The sequence below is a fragment of the Phyllostomus discolor genome, chromosome 1 (genome assembly GCF_004126475.2).
Source record: "Phyllostomus discolor isolate MPI-MPIP mPhyDis1 chromosome 1, mPhyDis1.pri.v3, whole genome shotgun sequence".
Taxonomy (NCBI): Eukaryota; Metazoa; Chordata; class Mammalia; order Chiroptera; family Phyllostomidae; genus Phyllostomus; species Phyllostomus discolor.
This window is the reverse complement of record NC_040903.2, coordinates 201365944-201383675: the sequence shown is the minus strand read 5'-3', so window position 1 is coordinate 201383675 and position 17732 is coordinate 201365944. Positions and strand designations below refer to the sequence as shown.

Genomic DNA, 17732 nt, shown 5'->3' with positions numbered 1-17732 from the left:
ATTTTTATAGATTGTGTTAATGCCACAGAATTGGCTTAAGTTACCTCTGTTTTAAGAATAAGAACATGAGAGAAAGTATGCAGATATTTTATTTGAGAATAAGGGTTTGTGGGTACCTAATTCCTTTACATACAGAATTATAATAACCAACGTTGTCTGCCAAAAAGGAAGTCAGCTATAAACATTTAAATTACAAAATATATTTCTTAAATTTTAAAAGCAAATTAATAAGTTTATAAAGACTAGGTGTAGGTTCTTTTTACTTAATAGTCTTAAAATTAGGACCAAAAAAACTACATTTAGACAGAGCTCACTAATTGGCTTCAATGGCTGGTATCCTGTTAGTTATTGATGGGCAAATTGGGTTATTTAAATTTAGGTTAATAAACTGAATGTTTCTATTTCCTGAATTTTCTTTTTCTGAATATGTACTTTTTTATGGAAAGCTGTCTTAGTACTATATTGGAATGAAATCAGTTATAGACATAAATAAATTGCATCAAAATAATTATTTATTGATTGGGAATGAAGTAGGTTATAGACAAACACACGTAGGTATAAATTGTATCAATATCAAAATCATTTATTGATCTTTATAATTTAACAAAATGGAGGGGTTTTTTTACCATTTCTGAACAGTCTTACAGACCAGGCACAGGTCTTCTCAGTCAGCTTGGAGTGTTCTAACAAATTGCAGGGCCATTGACTGGGGGACTCACACAGCAAACACTTATCTCTTACGGTTCTGGAGGCTGGAAAGTCCAGGATCCAGGTGCTGGCAGATTTGGTTCCTGGAGAAGGCCATCTTCTCATTATGTGGTTACATGGCAGACAGCAGAAAGAGCAGCAAGCGTTTTCGTGTGTCTTCCTATAAGGACACTAGTTCCATCTTGAGGGCTCTGTCCTTATGACCTAATTATCTCCCAAAGGCCTCGTGTTCATATGCCATCACACTTGGGGGTTTCAGCATGTGAATTTCATTAGGATAAAATGTGTAGTCCACAACGGTGCATGTTTCTTTTAAAATCCTGTAACAAATATTCAAGTTTATTTTTGCCAAACACTGAGTTATGAATTTAGACATATTTTAATTCAATTCTGCTTTGACATCATATGAAATTACTTATTACATACCAGCTGCATATGTGCTTTTTAAAATATGCAAATCTCTAATAATATGTGCCCGTAAATACATGGTATGGGAAAAACTTAAGGCCCAAACAGTGGCTCTGAAAACATTGAGCCTTCTGAGATGGCTCATATAAACGTGATGTGGCACAAAGGCTGTTTCTGTCTCCTTGAGGCATCTAATGAGGTTCTGTTCAGTCTGCCAAGGATGATAAAGTATTGCCAAATGGTTTTGTCCCAGATACACTGTGAATAAGATGCCTGGCAACAACATATCAAAGCCCACTTGAGACATTAGGTGCATTTATCATGAAGCACTCAAATGTGACAGCCCACAAGTCACCAGCAAAATAGCAGTTACTTCATGAAACTCTGGGTTCGAGGGTGAGGTCCTCTCAAGTGTGCCAACAAAATGCAGTTGAACGGAGTATATTGCTAAAAACCATCTGCTGTGGGCTGATTTTGCATAATTTGTTCACTTAACTTGTGCCCACACAGCCAAATGTTTAAGGGTAGAAATGTGCAACTCAAGTCTCCCAGTTTGAGGCTCGGAGGCTGGGTTGCAGAAGTCCTCAGACCGAGGCCGGGAGCTGTGTTCCGTGAGGCTGAGGGAGTGGAGATGTGGGCCATGTTCTTTCTGCTCCTGCATGTCGTGGGTCTGTGATGGTCCCAGTGGCGCTGCGAGGCCCCTGATCTGAGTGGCTGTCTGCACCATACCTGCCCCTTTTCCTCGTAGGACTAAATGATTAATTTGATTAAACAAATCAACCAAAAAAAAAAAAAAAAGATTTCACATACCTCATCCAACTGCTTAAAATGAAAGGAAAGGACGAAAAATGGCCTTGCCCTTCCTGGAAAGGATGGCTTTCCACTTTCTTAAACCTTGCTTCTCCTCCCGCTCAAATTCAGCCTCTGTCTTTGGGAAAACTCCCGGTGTGTAGCTGTCAGCTCTGGGAAGAGCTGAGAATACAGCTGCTGGATGGAGAATGCAAATGTTTTCTTGATTCTTTATTTTTTTAAGCATTACTCTCAGTAATCCTTTTAAAGACCAATATTTCTGTAAAATCTTCTAAGCCATGAAGACCTGTCTGGATTGGTTGCAAGTAACATATATTTCTCATTTATCTTTCTTGCCTTGTTTTAATGAACAACTTACTTATTAATTTTATTTGATAAAATATTCTTTTTTTTCTCCTTATGTCTCAACTTTACCTTCCTGTGAGATCAAACTCTGCTGTACACCTAATTGAGAACTGATATATTGCTAAATTCCTTTTTCATATCGCTGCTATGATCTATGTATGGTTGATGTATTTAAATGTATCTAATATTATATATTCTTAAGTAGATAAATATGTTTGCCGGTGCAAAAGTAGTAAAATCTATTCCACTTCGTAACTATATATGAATCTGTGGTATTTGCTGTCAAATTAAACCCTGTAGCCCTAACGCTTGCACCGGTGAGAAAAGGTCTAGTGATGCTCTTGTGTTCATCCTATTGCGGAGATCATCCTGAATCCTCATTTTTTACACCTTAAAACTAAGTGATCACTAGCAGAGAATAAAAAGGAAATCTATTACATAAACTTGAAATTATTTTAATGGCTTTGTTTTTATAATTGTATGCTATGCTTTATTTGCAGGACCGTGTGAATGTGTTAGAAACGGTAAGTGGGGGCATTTTCTTTGTCCTTTTGTCGGAGTTGCTGCCATGTCCTGGGGTGGGTTTCAGAGCGCTCCCCACAGGAAGCAGTTCCAGGGAGCATTTCTAAAGCTGCATCTGGGACTCAAAGGGTAAAACAAGCTAAATTGTATGCGAACAGTATGTGGATACAGACTTGTAAAATGAAAAAAAGAAAAAGATTAACAAAGATGTGCACATGTAAGTGGCCACTGCTCTCTTTATTCTGATGATGCCAAGATACATTAATTTATGGAAAATACAATTAGTTTAAATGTAATCAATACCCTGTATATTTGTTTCTGTATTCCTCAGTCACTAAAAGGACTGGCTGATAAAAGACTGAGATCAGGATGCTATTTATACTTTGGAGTCCAGATATTCAACTTTAATATTTTTACGGCATTTTTACTAATACAAAAAATAATGATAAAAACTGGTCAGCTTTTTCTCAATAATCTTACTTTCTTATATTAAGAAATATTTTTTAAGTACATGAATGTAAAGACTACATACCAGTAGTGTTAACTGAAAAACGATTTATTTTAGATGACTTTAGAATAAAAAGGGGACATGGCTTTTTGTTTGATAATAAAATAATGGTTAGATGTAGTGTGGAATTTCCACCCACTTTGCCACAACAGTTATGGAAAAGACATATAATACAATGTTAAATGGAAACAAATTCAATGCATAAAATCATGTGTACTTTCATAATAACATTAAATGAGAGATGTGAGAAAAGAATACAAGAGAATGAGCAAAACTCATAAAAGTGACTTGTTAGACAAGAATTAGGGCTGTGATTTCATTTATTCTGTTTTTAAAGTTTTGTATTACTTTTATAAAGAAACATTTTTATAATAAAAGCCATGTGAATTGAAAGAACAGTTAAATAAATTATGGTAACACCTTATGATGAAATATTATTCAGCCATAAAAAGTCATATTTTTAAAAAGTAAGTATTAGCATGCTGTTACGTGAGGGGACATAGAGGTATATAAAGGTATAATGGAGAGTACGATACAAGTATTAAATATACATATTTTGTGTTAAAAAGACTTTAAGACACAAAAATATTAAGAGTGTCTTGGGCCTAGTGATTTTTTTATATATTTAAGGAACAGGAAAAAAAAGAAACTTTTAAACAATTAGGCTAATGAAGAATGAAATATTTATTTTGTGAGAGTGAGGAATGGAAAGATGCTAATTGAGCACATTTTAGTCCTGTGTAAACAAGTGACTTTGATTGACAGTGTCCAGACCCTCGTGGGTAAATAATCTATTCCTTAGATTTAACTGGGCCATTTGGAAAGTACACTGACCTTCTCAGTTTCAGCATGATGACATTGTAGGGGAATAAAATGTTTAGTGTTCCTCCACATATATTTTACTTAACCTTAGGGAGTGTCTTGCCAACAGGATTTGGCTTATGAACTAAATGCTCTTTTCAAAAGTATGAACAAGAACAGAAATTTTGAGTTTGAGGATTTAAGCTCAGCATACAAAATGCCACTTATATGACGTTTTAGCAGATTGCTTGTCCCTTGATTTCTCTACCTGTAAACATGATTATAAGTAAACTTATTATATTAAATTGTGAGAATTAAGAGAGAAAGTATATGTGAAAATATTTAGAACCAACCAAGTGTTAGCTTATCATTATCATTATGTAATTGTTTATTGTTTCTTATTTAAACATTTTAGTTATACCAATATGCCACATGAAGCTGAAAATTATATCAACAATAACAAAAAACCTATAACATTCATTAGTACTTGTTAATCTTTTTTTTATTTATATAATCTCTTTACTAAAACTACTGTGGAGTAGAATTATAAATGCCTTATTCTAAGGATTCCTTTAGGAATAAAGGTAAAAATAAAAAGTTGTCATGAGAAGAATAAAAATTGATTAAACGGAATAGGATTTTTATAGTGCCAATTTTCTCAAGGTGGGTTTAATTTGAAGTAATTAAGTAAAACCATAAAAATGAATGTGCTCAAGTAATAATGTTAATGCTCAAATGTTATGAAGTCCTTTGACTTTACATGCACGGGTAGACTACGCAACTGGTAACACATTTTACAGTTCACAAGGTCAGATATGCTGAAAGTGATCTTAAGATCATCTGTTATTCCCTCTCTACTCAGCACTTAAACCATAAGAAAGTGATGGTGGTCTACATTTGGCTGGGTTGGTGGTTAAGGGCACTTAAGGCATTGAATGGGGGGTGTATATTATGGTGATTGGAATCTTCAAAAGTCTGGCATTCCATTGTTTCATTAGTATTTATAGTAGATTGATTTTAAAACTTCAGTAGTTATAATAGATTATAAAAGATAAGATGGTCTTTTCATCGTAATGAGCACCCTGATTGGTCTTGTCACCAGTTATCTGAATGCTTAGGTCACTCCCCTGTGTCCATTTTTCCTCCTCTTCCTCCACTTGCCCCTTTCCTCCTTCACTAGCAGGTAAGCTTCTTGGATTAAAAATGACAAATTACTTGCAAATGCATCCCAGGGCCTGTCAAAAATTTCTGTGTAGTGGACAATAAATGTCTGTAGCATGAAATGATGAATCCTGAATTGAACGTGTCTGACCCTCACAGAAGAAGGGTACATAAGAGCACTTAGGGGTATAAGTTTGTAGAGTACCAGTATATACGAGTCCATTAGTTAGGGGGAAAATTCTCCCAGAAATAGATTAATGTATTCCTTTTTCTTCCTAGCATTTCTGATCAGCACTGTACTTTATGGGATGTTTCACAGAAACTAACAATTTTCGTTAAAGTTTAGTGTGAATTTTGCTAAGAAGAAACCACCTTCGTCCAAAATATACCAGGTGATTCCCCAAATAAAGACTACGCGGTAGCCTGAAAAAGATCTTGCTGAAGAGCCCAGTTCATGGGCCATGAATGGGATTCACAGCAGGTGTTTATTGGGTGCCATGTAAAGCAGTGCATTGTCTCTGAAGAGGAGGAAAAACAAATGGTGATCAGTTCTCTCCAGGAGCTTACACTTTAATTTAGAAGAGAAGTTACTTATACATAAATCAATTAATGATGTAAGATAAAAATACACTATGGTGCATGAATGAAACGGGTAATACATATTATAGAAGCCATTATGAATAAAAAATAGTTGTAAAATAAATTAAGACACCATTGGCAGTGTAGGTTCGTTGTGAAAAATAATAGATTTTGTAGTTTGGGGACATGATTAGATTAGTTTTAGGGGACCAGAAGCATCTCTGAAATGGGAAGAATCTGTAGTGTGGGGTAGAAAGGGAAGTCATTCCATAGTGAGGATACAGACTTGGAAGGTAGTAATGAACAAAGACTTTGTTAAAAGGATGCTTTTAAAGGGTAAAAATCACAAAATCATGACTCATAAAAATTAAAAAATGAGCTAATGACAAATGAGTTTGCTTAACTTGTTAATTAATGAGAGGATGAGTGTTATAAATGACTGAATGGAACAATGAACCGCACATACCTAGGCACGAAAGAGCGCTGAAGAATTTAAAATAGATGCAAAGCTGGCTTTTCCACAGTAGAGGGAGGAAATCAACTGGACCTCCATAGACAAAATGTATTTGTGTATCTATGAACAAGAATTGTTTGCATCGCCATCGGTTATCTACAATTCAGAGTTACGAAGAACTCAAAGACACCGACAGGTACAGAGATCCCATAGAACAGGGTACCAAACTCATTTTCACCCAGCGCCACATCAGCCTCACTGTTACCTTCAAAGGGCCGAATGTAATTTCAGGACTGTATAAATGTAACTACTACTTAATAGTTAAGCGAGAGCTTGGTGCTGCCGCTGGGTAGAAACAAGGTGCTGGCCAGATAAAACAAGGTGGAGGGTGGGATTTGGCCCTAGGGCCTTGTGTTTGCCACCTGTGCTTTAGAAGAATCAGAATACCAAGAAGAGTGTGTTAGGCAAAAACTAGGGTTTTTTTTCATTTTTAATTAATATTTTATTGTTGTTCAAGTACAATTGTTTGCATTTTCCTCCCACCACTCCCCCCACCCCCACCATCCCCACCTCCCTCCCCTGATTCCGGCCTCCCTTGGTTTTGTCCATGTGTCCTTTCTAGTTGTTCCTAAAAACCCTTCCCCCATTTATCAGAGACACTTAATAAGTTTTTATTCCATTTCAAAGTCTTTCACATATTTTTTGGTAGGTTCTAACAAGATAGCACTCCAAGAACATAATCAGGTATTTTGGAGTTTTGAAATACAGACCAAGTACTTTAGACTTGATATTTTGCATTAGGGATACAAAGGGATTTCTTCCTGAGTGCCAGTTCCTCCTTGTCAGAACTCAATATTAAAACATTCTGTTGGGCAGGATTCTGGCTGCTGTTTTGGAAAGAGTGCCGTGATCAGCTTGCATTCTCCGTCATGTGCATTGCAAGGTTAGCAGGTGAAAGGTAGTAGCACCACTATTTAGCCAGTAGTGAACCATTAATGGTTTTTAACTGGGCTGTGGCTTGTTAAACGTGGTATGTAGCAACACAAATGTAGTAGGGTGCAGGATAGAGCAGTGTGGGGGAAGACTGCAAGTAGGAATGAGGAAAGTACACATTGGAGGTAATCCAGCTTTAGGAACCTGTTTGGAAAATTAGGGATTGGGACAGTTCACACCATAAAGGTGGGGATAAACTGGATGTCCTTGACTAGAGAGAGGAACTAGTGAACTTACAAAGTGGGAGGCCAAGGGAGAAGAATTATAGACAGGACAGTAAGAGTCATTTTAGGAAGTTTAAAGGGAATGTGAGGCAGTTCAGCTTGGAGATGATATAAATTCAATTTTTCATATCACCTCTCAAACCTGCCTTATTTTCATTTCCATTAAGATCATGGTAGTTTTGATTCTCGTATATTTGTGTTAGAGTTAAGTATGACTTCAGTTAACAGAGAAATCCAGAAATAACAGTGGGTTATGTAAGATAGAAATGAATTTTTCTCTTATGTAACAATCTAAATATATGGTGTCCATGGCAGGTATGGTGTCTGAAACCCAGGCCCCAAGACTTTTGGTTTCACTGCCCTCGATATACTGCTTCCCTATTGTGACTCAAGATGCCCATTCTATCTGTCTGCAGCCCTTAAGTCTGCACTGTAACTACATGAAAGAGAGGGAGAGCATGCAACTTCCCATTAGTGAAAACCAGAGGTTGCACATACCATTTCTGTTCATTCCTATGAGCCAGAAGTTAGTGACATGATTATACGTAGCTCTAAGATTCAAAAAGAGAACAAGATAAGCCATAGACTTTTGGGAATTTCAAAGTAAATTTCTAAATATCTCAAGGTGAAAACAAATTATAGTGGAAATTATAAAATATATAGAACTGAATGAAAATAAAAATATTATGTATTAAAATGTGTATGACACAGCAAAAATAGTATTTATGGGGAAACATAAAGGCTTAAATGTTTATGTTGCAAAAGAGGGATACAAGTTAATGAACTTATTACCCAAACTAAGATATTAAAAGGATGGTACAATGGATTTTTTAAAAAAAGCAAAGGAAAGAAAAAATAGAGAAAAGACTCTAAAAATGAACAGAAAATATACATGCATAGATAAGTCTAAGAAAGTGAAGTTCGTTATTTAAAAAAATAAAAAGACCAATGTCCAACATGACTGATGAAGAATAAAAGAGAGAATGTGTAAATGAGCAATATAATGAGGGAAAAAAGAATATAACTACAGTTATTGGAGAACTTAACCACACACAAGAGTACTGGGAATAATTTTGTCATTATGCATTTGAAAACTAGGAGAAATAACCAAATTCATAGAAAATATAATTTGCCAAAACTAAGACAAATAATGTGAATAGTACCATAACTAAATTTTAGAAAAGAATACTGAGTTTTATCAACAATTTTTTAAAAATTAAGAACTTTTTAAAAAGATATTTATTTATTTGTTTATTTATTTATAGAGGAGGGGGGAGGGAAGGAGAAAGAGAGGGAGAGAAATATCAGTGTGTGGTTGCCTCTTGTGCATCCCCTACTGGGGACCTGGCCTGCAACCCAGACATGTGCCTTGAGTGGGAATCGAACCAGTGACACCTTGGTTCACACACTTGCACTTAATCCACTAAGCTCTACCAGCCAGTGCTCGAGAATTTTCAATCAATTAAACTTTTCTTCAGAAAGGACCACCACACCCAAATAATTTTATAGATAGTTCTATCAGATGTTCTAGGAACAGATCATTTTAGCTTACAAAAACTCCTCCAGAAACTAGAAAAAGAGAGAACACGCCTAACTCATTACAAGTTGAATAACTTTCGAGACAAAACCAGACATAGAAAGTATAATGGGGAAAGTAAGGGACTTTTCACATTAACGTGATGCAAAAATATTATACATAAAATATTAGCAAAATAAATCCAGGAATACATTATTAAAAGGATAGTTCACAATGAATAAGTTAAGTTTATTCCAGCAATTCAGAGTTGGTTTAATAGAGAAAAGCAACCCTTATAATTCACCATAGTGAAAGATTAAGGAAAAATAATAAGGTCAACTCAATAAATGGATAAGAAACATTTATTCCTATGATATCATTATCGTCATCATAAATCTTTTAGCAAACTAAGAATTGAAAGGAACTTCATTTAATCTAATAAAAGTCATATGAAGAAATATATGGCAGATATTACCTTAGCATTTTTTAAAGTTTTAAATTTTATTGTTAAGTACAGTTTTCTGCCTTTCCCCCACACCTCTCCCCTCCACCCCAGCCATCCCCACCTCTCCCCCTGATTCCACCCACCCTTGGTTTTGTCCATGTGTCCTTTATAGTTGTTCCTGAAAACCCTTCACCCTTTCCCCCCATTATCCCCTCCTATCTCCCCTCTGGTTACTGTCCGTTTGTTTTTAATTTCAAAGTCTCTGATTATATTTTGCTTGCTTGTTTGTTTTGTTGATTAGGTTCCAGTTAAAGTGAGATCATATGGTATTTGTCTTTCACTGCCTGGCTTATTTCACTTAGCATAATGCTTTCTAGTTCCATCCATGCTGTTGCACAGGGTAGGAGCTCCTTCTTTCTTTCCGCTGCATAGAATTCCATTGTGTAAACATACCATAGTTTTTTTGATCTACTCATTTACTGGTGGGCACTTAGGTTGCTTCCAGCACCTTAGCATTTGAAAGTCCATCTTTCAGGCCAGGAAAAGCAAAAGATGCCCCATGCCACAACTTCTATTAGATGCTATCAAGTGGTCTTACTCAGCGCAGTAAAAGTATCATTAATGCAAATAATGTCTGTAAAATGATAGAGGAATCTAGAGTTAAATTATGAAAAATAAAGAGAGTTTAACAAGTTTGTTTGATAAAAAACCAGTGTGTGAAAGTCTCTTTTACTTTTCACTCCAGTACTGGCACTGAGAAAATGTAATTAAAAGTATATCAATACAAAAATAACAAAAATGCAAAGTACATACAAAAAAATGTAATGACAGAAAAATGCAAGTCCTTTATAAAGATTACACTCTAGAGTAGCAAAGACAGTTCTGAAGAAGAAAAAGGTAGGGAAGTTTTCCTAACAAATTCCAAACCCTATGAAAGCTATGGAAATTAAGATAGGGTAGGTTTGCCACAGGAATATATAAACAGGCCAGTAGAGAACCCTTCTGTTCAGAAACAGAAATGCATGCACGTGGAATCCTGATGCCTGTTACTACACACATTTTCTCCTAAAATGGCTCTGTTGGAAGAGGCCACGGCAACATTTCATAATCTGTGCTCTCACCTTACAAAAGGCCTGCTTCTCCTCTATCCTGGACCCACGGTGGCAGCTCCCCCAGGCACGTCAGGTGCCAGACTAGAGGCAGTTTAAGATTTTGGTGCCTTCATGTCCTTCTTTAACTAAGTCGCTCAGGGTAAGGCTTCTTGCCCTTAGTTGTACATATTTTTTTATATGTTTCCTTTTTTTAGCTCTTTTTATTTTTGTTATTTTTATTGTATTCTTTTTCCCATTACCATTTGTCTCCCTTATACAGGGTTTGGCACAAATAACACCTCTTTTTTATTACAAAATCTTTTATTACAGATTCATAAGCATGCAATTCTGTAACATACCAGTATCACTCTCAAGCACACTATATGACATTTGAGGTGAAATGTTCACATTAAAACTATAAATTATTACACCCATATCATTACCCTACCAACTACACTCAAGCAGGCCTTACTTCTGCTGGACCCTGTGTATTTTTGATAAGACAATTATATTAGATATATGGGCATTTGGCAGTGGGGTGTTCTGAAATTGACGTGTATCATTAATTGGTGTTGAGGAGGAGTAATGACAGTTTTCTGTAATGACCCAATGTCTTCTGCCATCCTCTTATAATCAGAGAATGTATAGCTCCAGAAACAAAACCAGGAAGTGTAGGGAAGATGTAATTGAAAGCAGCAGTTTTATTTCATCCAGGTGACAAACCCTGACCTGGCCCATGTCTTATCTAGTTATCTGTCTTAGAATTATAATTGAAAAGTCAGACAGTTGTCAAAGAGACACATCAACACATTTCATCAAATTGAAAAATGAAGTGAGACTATTTTCTGCTGAAAAATAAACCTGATTTGGCTGGTTGATGTGACCATGAGAATTGGCTTTGTCAATATGCAGCTCTAAGATTTTGATGAAAATGTATTTAATGTTAAGATAAAATAAATGTATTAAAATTTTTATACTCGTAGAATGATATTAAAATTACCAAAGTTTTTATTTTCCTGAATTCCTTTTGCCTATGTTGAGTTTAATGAAATACCAGCAAAAGAGGAACAGTTTTGGTCATTTGCTAGGTCTTGTAAAAAAAGTCTTGTTGATATACTTACCAGAAACAGAAAGTGAACGGCCTTAACAACAACATTACAATCCTTTGGCAAGTCAAGTGGTTTCTAATGCTGTGCTTTCAACAAAATTGAAGGGAGGATGTAATTGAGCTAATAGATCATTAAAATTAATTTTTGATGACAGATCACTATGTAATCTTTGCATAAAACTAGGAAAGCATTCAAGAAATTGAGTGGTATTGTTATAACAAAACTATTTCCATTCTCATGTACTTTTTTTTATGTGAATAAGATTTCTCAGTGATTGAACCTATAGAAATAATATATATAGGTGAAATTGACCCCTGTCGTCACTAAACAAAAATTAGCATTTGCCCAGGGATACATGAGCTACTTGAGTGCAGGAGAATAGGAAGATATATCCATCCCATTAACAAATACACTTTTGGAACATTTAGGTTGTTTTTTTCACATTTACATTTTTAGTATACTCAATTTTAATAATTCAATCCACAAAAATATATAACACTTAGAGCATTAATGGCACAAGGAGTTTCAAAAATCAGTTTTTCTCTATATATGTGTTTTATTTTTTTTACAGAGAAGTATGGCCTATCTTCTTTGTATGATAGTAGTATGATAGGCTAGCCAATAAAAAGTCTTGCAAGCATAAATATAGTTTATATTAGAATAAAAGTCTGTAAGAGAAAAAGATTGGGAACAAATTCAAAGGGAGGAGGAACAATATAAAATTAAAAATGATCTTAATTATTCTAAGTGGCTAAATGGTAGAATCAACATAGTTCAACAAATTATTGAACTATTTAAAATTCACTGGGTAAGTTTATATGAATAATAAAGTTTTCTTTGACTATGTCAATATTTACAATATTATAGAAATTTCATCCTTTACAACTATTTAAACATATGATGGAAACATTTAGACAGCTTAAAAATGGGGTGGGGGGTACAATGGAGATATGTGGTTTAAACATTATTTAGGGAATATCTACTCAAAATTTTGAAAACTATTGCCATAAAGCAAATATGTAATTATATACTTGAAATTTGTCAGCGTTTAATCAGCTTCTCGAAACCCTGTTATTTAAAACAATCTAATCTCCCTTATCTTCAATGTATACTTACAGAGATAATATCACTTAGAGGATAAATGCTAACCTGTAGCTATATGGAGAAAAACATACATACATTTTCCTGTGTTAAGAAAAATTACAGAACACTGGAAAACGTTTAGAAATAGGATTTTTATCTTTCGAGCCATGTTAGAGTCTTTCTCACAACTCTAAAGGATTCATTCAGCTAATACTGGTGGTAACAGGTTTGAACTGGGCATGCCAGTTATCTTCACGATCTTGGTGTCCAAGGACAGGAATATGCCCGTATGTCTCTATGGAGATGACTGAGTGATGCTTTGTACCCTTAATTCACGTGTCTGCTGTTAGAATAGACAATGGCTGTTAGAGTTTTTATGTTTAATTTCCTCTTCTTCCCACCCTGGATCTAGCTGTCAACTGTGCGTCATCCTACTACATATGCAGTTGACTCTACAGGGACATGAGTTGTTGAAGAAGAGCCATTGTTCTTTGTCACAGCGCTAACTACTGCTCTGGGGACCTTAGGAGAACATGGACCCAATAGAGTTAATGTACTTACTCCAGTGTCCCCATTAAGCTCAGGAAAGAACTGACTTGAGTACATAAATCTGGCCAAGTAACTGTTAATTATTTGCAGTGCTTCTTCTAACTATTTGTAAGAATCTTAAAGCTAAGTAAAACTTGCATTTATCACTTTATAAAGCCAGAACTTACTGTTTCAAAACCAAAGATCAAGTTAGGTTCATTTTTGGTTTTGCCAAGGCTACTTGCCTCTTCATTGAGGTTGCCTGGAAGGTTCCGTCAAATTGGCTTGCCACCAAATAAAACGCAGTGTGCTCTGTACAGTTTTGACCCAGAATCAGGTGAATCTCAGCAGTCTTGGCTGAGCTACATTGTAAAATTTTGGATTTGTTCAAACTTGACACTTCCTGGGAACCCATTCAAACTGAAACCGGAAAAAGGTTTTGCACAAACCCTGTGCTGCCCGTTCTGCCAAGTTTCCCACTGCTCTAATGTTCGCCTACCTTCTGTATATTCGCATCGAGGGCAAGCGGAAATGTCCTCATGAATCTCTCATGAGGGATCTTGGTTGCAACAATCTAGACATTCTCCTTTCGCTACCTTGTCCCAAAACACAGAGCCAGTATTCTGTGTTAGCCAGCTTCAAAATACGTATGTTTTCCAATAATGGGGTCATCTTCAGAGGATTGCATTTCTACAACATGACCATGCTTATGGTCAGATGAAGAAAATGCTACGAAAACAAATAGGCTCTTTATTCAGAGTTGCAACTTTGTGGCAAAAGGCGATGACCAAATAAAAAAACGTAAGACTTACTTCAACTTGCAGTAATGGTTTCTTACAGCCCTGTCAGTTTTTTCATAAACACGGTGACACGGGGAAGGTATCACTGAGAAACTACGTAATGAATGTTAACTTCGCCAGCAGATGAATTTAGTATTATTGAATTGCTCAGTGTTTGGAGTTCAGACCGACAGCTTCATATTTGATGCTGATGAGTAGTTATACCGCCTCTCTAAGGACCTTCTTTGATAATGTATTTTAATAGTCATGTTCTAAATACTATCAATAACATAATGAATTTTCTGTATAAAAATCTCTTGCTTTATATCATGAGGATAATATGAGTGTATATTATAAAACACAATAAAAGCATTTTTAAAAAATATTTTATATATATGAAATGCTTTCTGTTCTCTCTAAGAGAGACTATTTGGATGAAATCTCAGAGTAATTGTGTATTAAGTTGGTTTTTAAGATCCTAACAACTATAAAACAAAATATTAGTATTGTACCCTCATTGTACATATAGTTGGTGCGAATACTGTATGTCATACACATTTTTGAAGTATCCTTTAAATGAAAAGCCGATTGGGGAGTTTTCATATTGTGCATCTAATTTCAGTCGATTACATATAAATTTCAGTTGAATATTATTATATACCTACTTTAAAAAATGGCGGTATGATACAAATAATATCTGACTGAGAGTCAGAAAAGCTAGGTTCTGGCCACTTCTATACCATAGCCAGGCACATGACCCTGGGCAAGTTGCTTAAACTCTACATTTTAATTTTCTTATTTTTTTAAAGATCTTATTTATTTTTAGAGAGGGAAGGGAGGGAGATAGAGAGAGAGAAACATCAATGTGCGGTTGCTGGGGGTTATGGCCTGCAACCCAGGCATGTGCCCTGGCTGGGAATTGAACCTGCGACACTTTGGTTCGCAGCCTGTGCCCAATCCACTGAGCTATGCCAGCCAGGGCTTTAATTTTCTTATTTTTTAATGAGTGGGCTGGATTAGGTAGTATTTAAAAGGTCCTGCCCCCAATTGGCCATTGTCTAGTGTAGGAAGACTTAAAAATCTGATCTTCACAAGATTTCCACTTTGCCAATAGTTGCTATCAACCAATTTGGTCATATAATATTATACAACAGATACTTATTTAATCCCTACGTGTCTCAATAGCATCCTAGGGCACCTAGCAGAGTAGGTCCCTGCTGCCACGGGTCTCACATTTTAGTTACTGTCACAATTGGGAGGATTTTTAGAGAATCTTGTGAAACCCCTCACCCTACAGGTGAGAAGTCTAGAGGCCAGAGTAGTTTGTAAATTGCCAAATATAGTAAAACTTGGGCTAGAATTCAAGTGTTCTCATTAGTGACACAGTGTTCTTTTCATTGTACATATTCCACTCATGACCAGTGAGGATAATGAAGACATAACAAAGAACACTTTGCAATGTCTAGTGAATGCCACAAAGTTAAAGGAAGATAATTAATAACCAGATTCCATATTTACCTTGAGCAGGACAAGAAGTAGACTCATAAATGGGACACTGTCATTCTTGGACCCTATTTAGAATTGTCACAACATGCCCTCCACTTCATGGTAAATGGAGTTTCATAAAACCACTTTGATCTGGTTTTCTTCATTTTAAAGAAAAGAGTTGGCGTGCCCCGAGGTTGCATTACTAGTTGAGCTTGCTCAGTGATATCAAATGCCTCGGTCGATTTTTTTTTTTAATGCGTCTGCGTACGAGCTCTAATTCTACTTACACAGGTGTTTAAAAAGTTTAAGGGCTTTTAATAAACTTTGATCTGAGATGAAAGGCTACAGAGAATATAAATTGTCACTATTAGCACTATTAATATAAATATCCAAAGTAGTCTTATGTTAATTATTTAACATTAGTAAACAATGTCAACCTATCATTGCCCCCAATTACATTGTATTTAAACATCAAAGAGTTTAATTGGCAAAACCATCAAAATAGACCTTTCCTTCCCATTATTCTCTTTAGGCTCTTTTCTTAATTATTTGGATAGCTGGTGTTCCATAAGTGATTTTCTAGAATTTCTTCAATGATTTTCTCTGCTAGGGTCTCCCTACAGCTGCAGCAAAGCCCATTGGAACATCCTCGACTTGCTTGTTTTATTGTCTGCAGACATTAACCAGACAGGCACAGTAACTGCGGACTCACTGACTTAAAGCACTTGGATTCTATCAAGTACTCCCTTACGTATTTTTAGAGAACTTTCTGTATCTATTTTTATTCCTTATTTCTCAGAATTTGTTCTTCTCTGTAGTACCTCGAAGTAATGGGGAGCTCATTAGGCATTAGTTTTTCCCTGAAGAAGAATGTGTTTCTTCCCAGACAAGTAGGAGGTGAGTGAGAGGGTAAGAAAGAAGCCGGTGAACTCCAAATTTCTTAGAGAATATCTGGACTTGTGGATTGGGGGTTAGAAGACCTGGTTGTGAGTCCTGGCACTTTGACATGGGCAACTCACTTAATCTCTCTGAGCCTAATTTATGTCATCTATGGGATGAAATAGGCTCACTACTTGTCTTGTGTATCTCACAGGTTTGCTGTGAAGATTAAATGAGAAAGTGGATGGGAAAGTCCTTTTCCCATTTTTAAAAATGCTACCCCCACTATGTGTACATTACCGTCACCAGTCTCAAGAGCAGCATATGGACTCAGAAGTTTTGACTCATCACTCAGGACATTTGAATTTTCATCCTGGTTTTGCCCTGCCAGTTATGTGTCTTGGCATTCTATGCTATGCAGATTTTACCTCCCAAATTCAATTCAGGTGTTTCAAGTTTGAGCTCTGAGAAATTTAAATTTATAGCCCATATTTAATAATCCTAATAATTTTAGTTCGACACACTCCCACCCCAAATTCAGTTGACCTGGAGTAACTCCCAGTACTTTTTAAAGCCTCTCAGATAGTCCTAATGAGACATCATGGTTGAGGATTACTGAGCTCGGCCATCTTCCTTGTGCCCTTTGAGAATGCCCGTCCCCTGGAGCCTGCTGCTACTCTGCCTTCGTGTCTACTGAACTTAGTGGTGTTTATTTCCACCGAATTAAGTTCCTGCCTTTTCGGCTGATAACATCGTGTATTCTGTGCCCAGCAATTTTTTTCTGATCTACCAAAACAACAGTCGTGAGATTCTTTCTCAAACATTTTCTTTAATTTTCTTAAGTGTCCAAGAATCTAGGGTGCTTAATTTTAGCATCTTACTAAAACTTACATTTGTTAGACTTAATTTTGAGAGCAAATTTGCCCAGTTATGAATTCACCACATCACTAATTCACTGATTGTAACAAATTGGCCAATTTACAAAAACAGTATCTTTGGACACTGTATGAACAGTTACAAAAACAAGTAAGTCATTTTGTAAATTAGTACTATATTAGATAAATTGTCTATGTAGTCAGTTTGCTTTGAATGTGTTAACTAGGATTATATAAACCACCTGCCTCCTTTATCTCTTCTTTCTAGCTTCCCCTCTTCTGCTTGTGGGTTAATCCCCTCATACCATCATACTTATACCTTTTACTCCTGTCTCCTTTCCACATGTGACAACCGACTACTCCATGCAAAGGACAATTGGACATAGTTCGTCTTGCAAGGTCATGTAGGACAAATATTCGTGAACT

At 35.9% G+C, this 17732-nt stretch overlaps 1 protein-coding gene across 7 annotated transcripts in view; it reads left to right on the top strand.

Moving 5' to 3' along the window:
- Nucleotides 1-17732, top strand: part of CEP128 (centrosomal protein 128) — a 433346-nt gene that overhangs the window by 370035 nt on the left and 45579 nt on the right. For all 7 annotated transcript variants that reach the window (XM_036012776.1, XM_036012791.1, XM_036012780.1 and 4 more), the window contains one exon: nt 2772-2795. In XM_036012776.1, coding sequence (XP_035868669.1) covers nt 2772-2795 — 24 coding nt within the window. The remainder of the gene's footprint in view (nt 1-2771; nt 2796-17732) is intronic.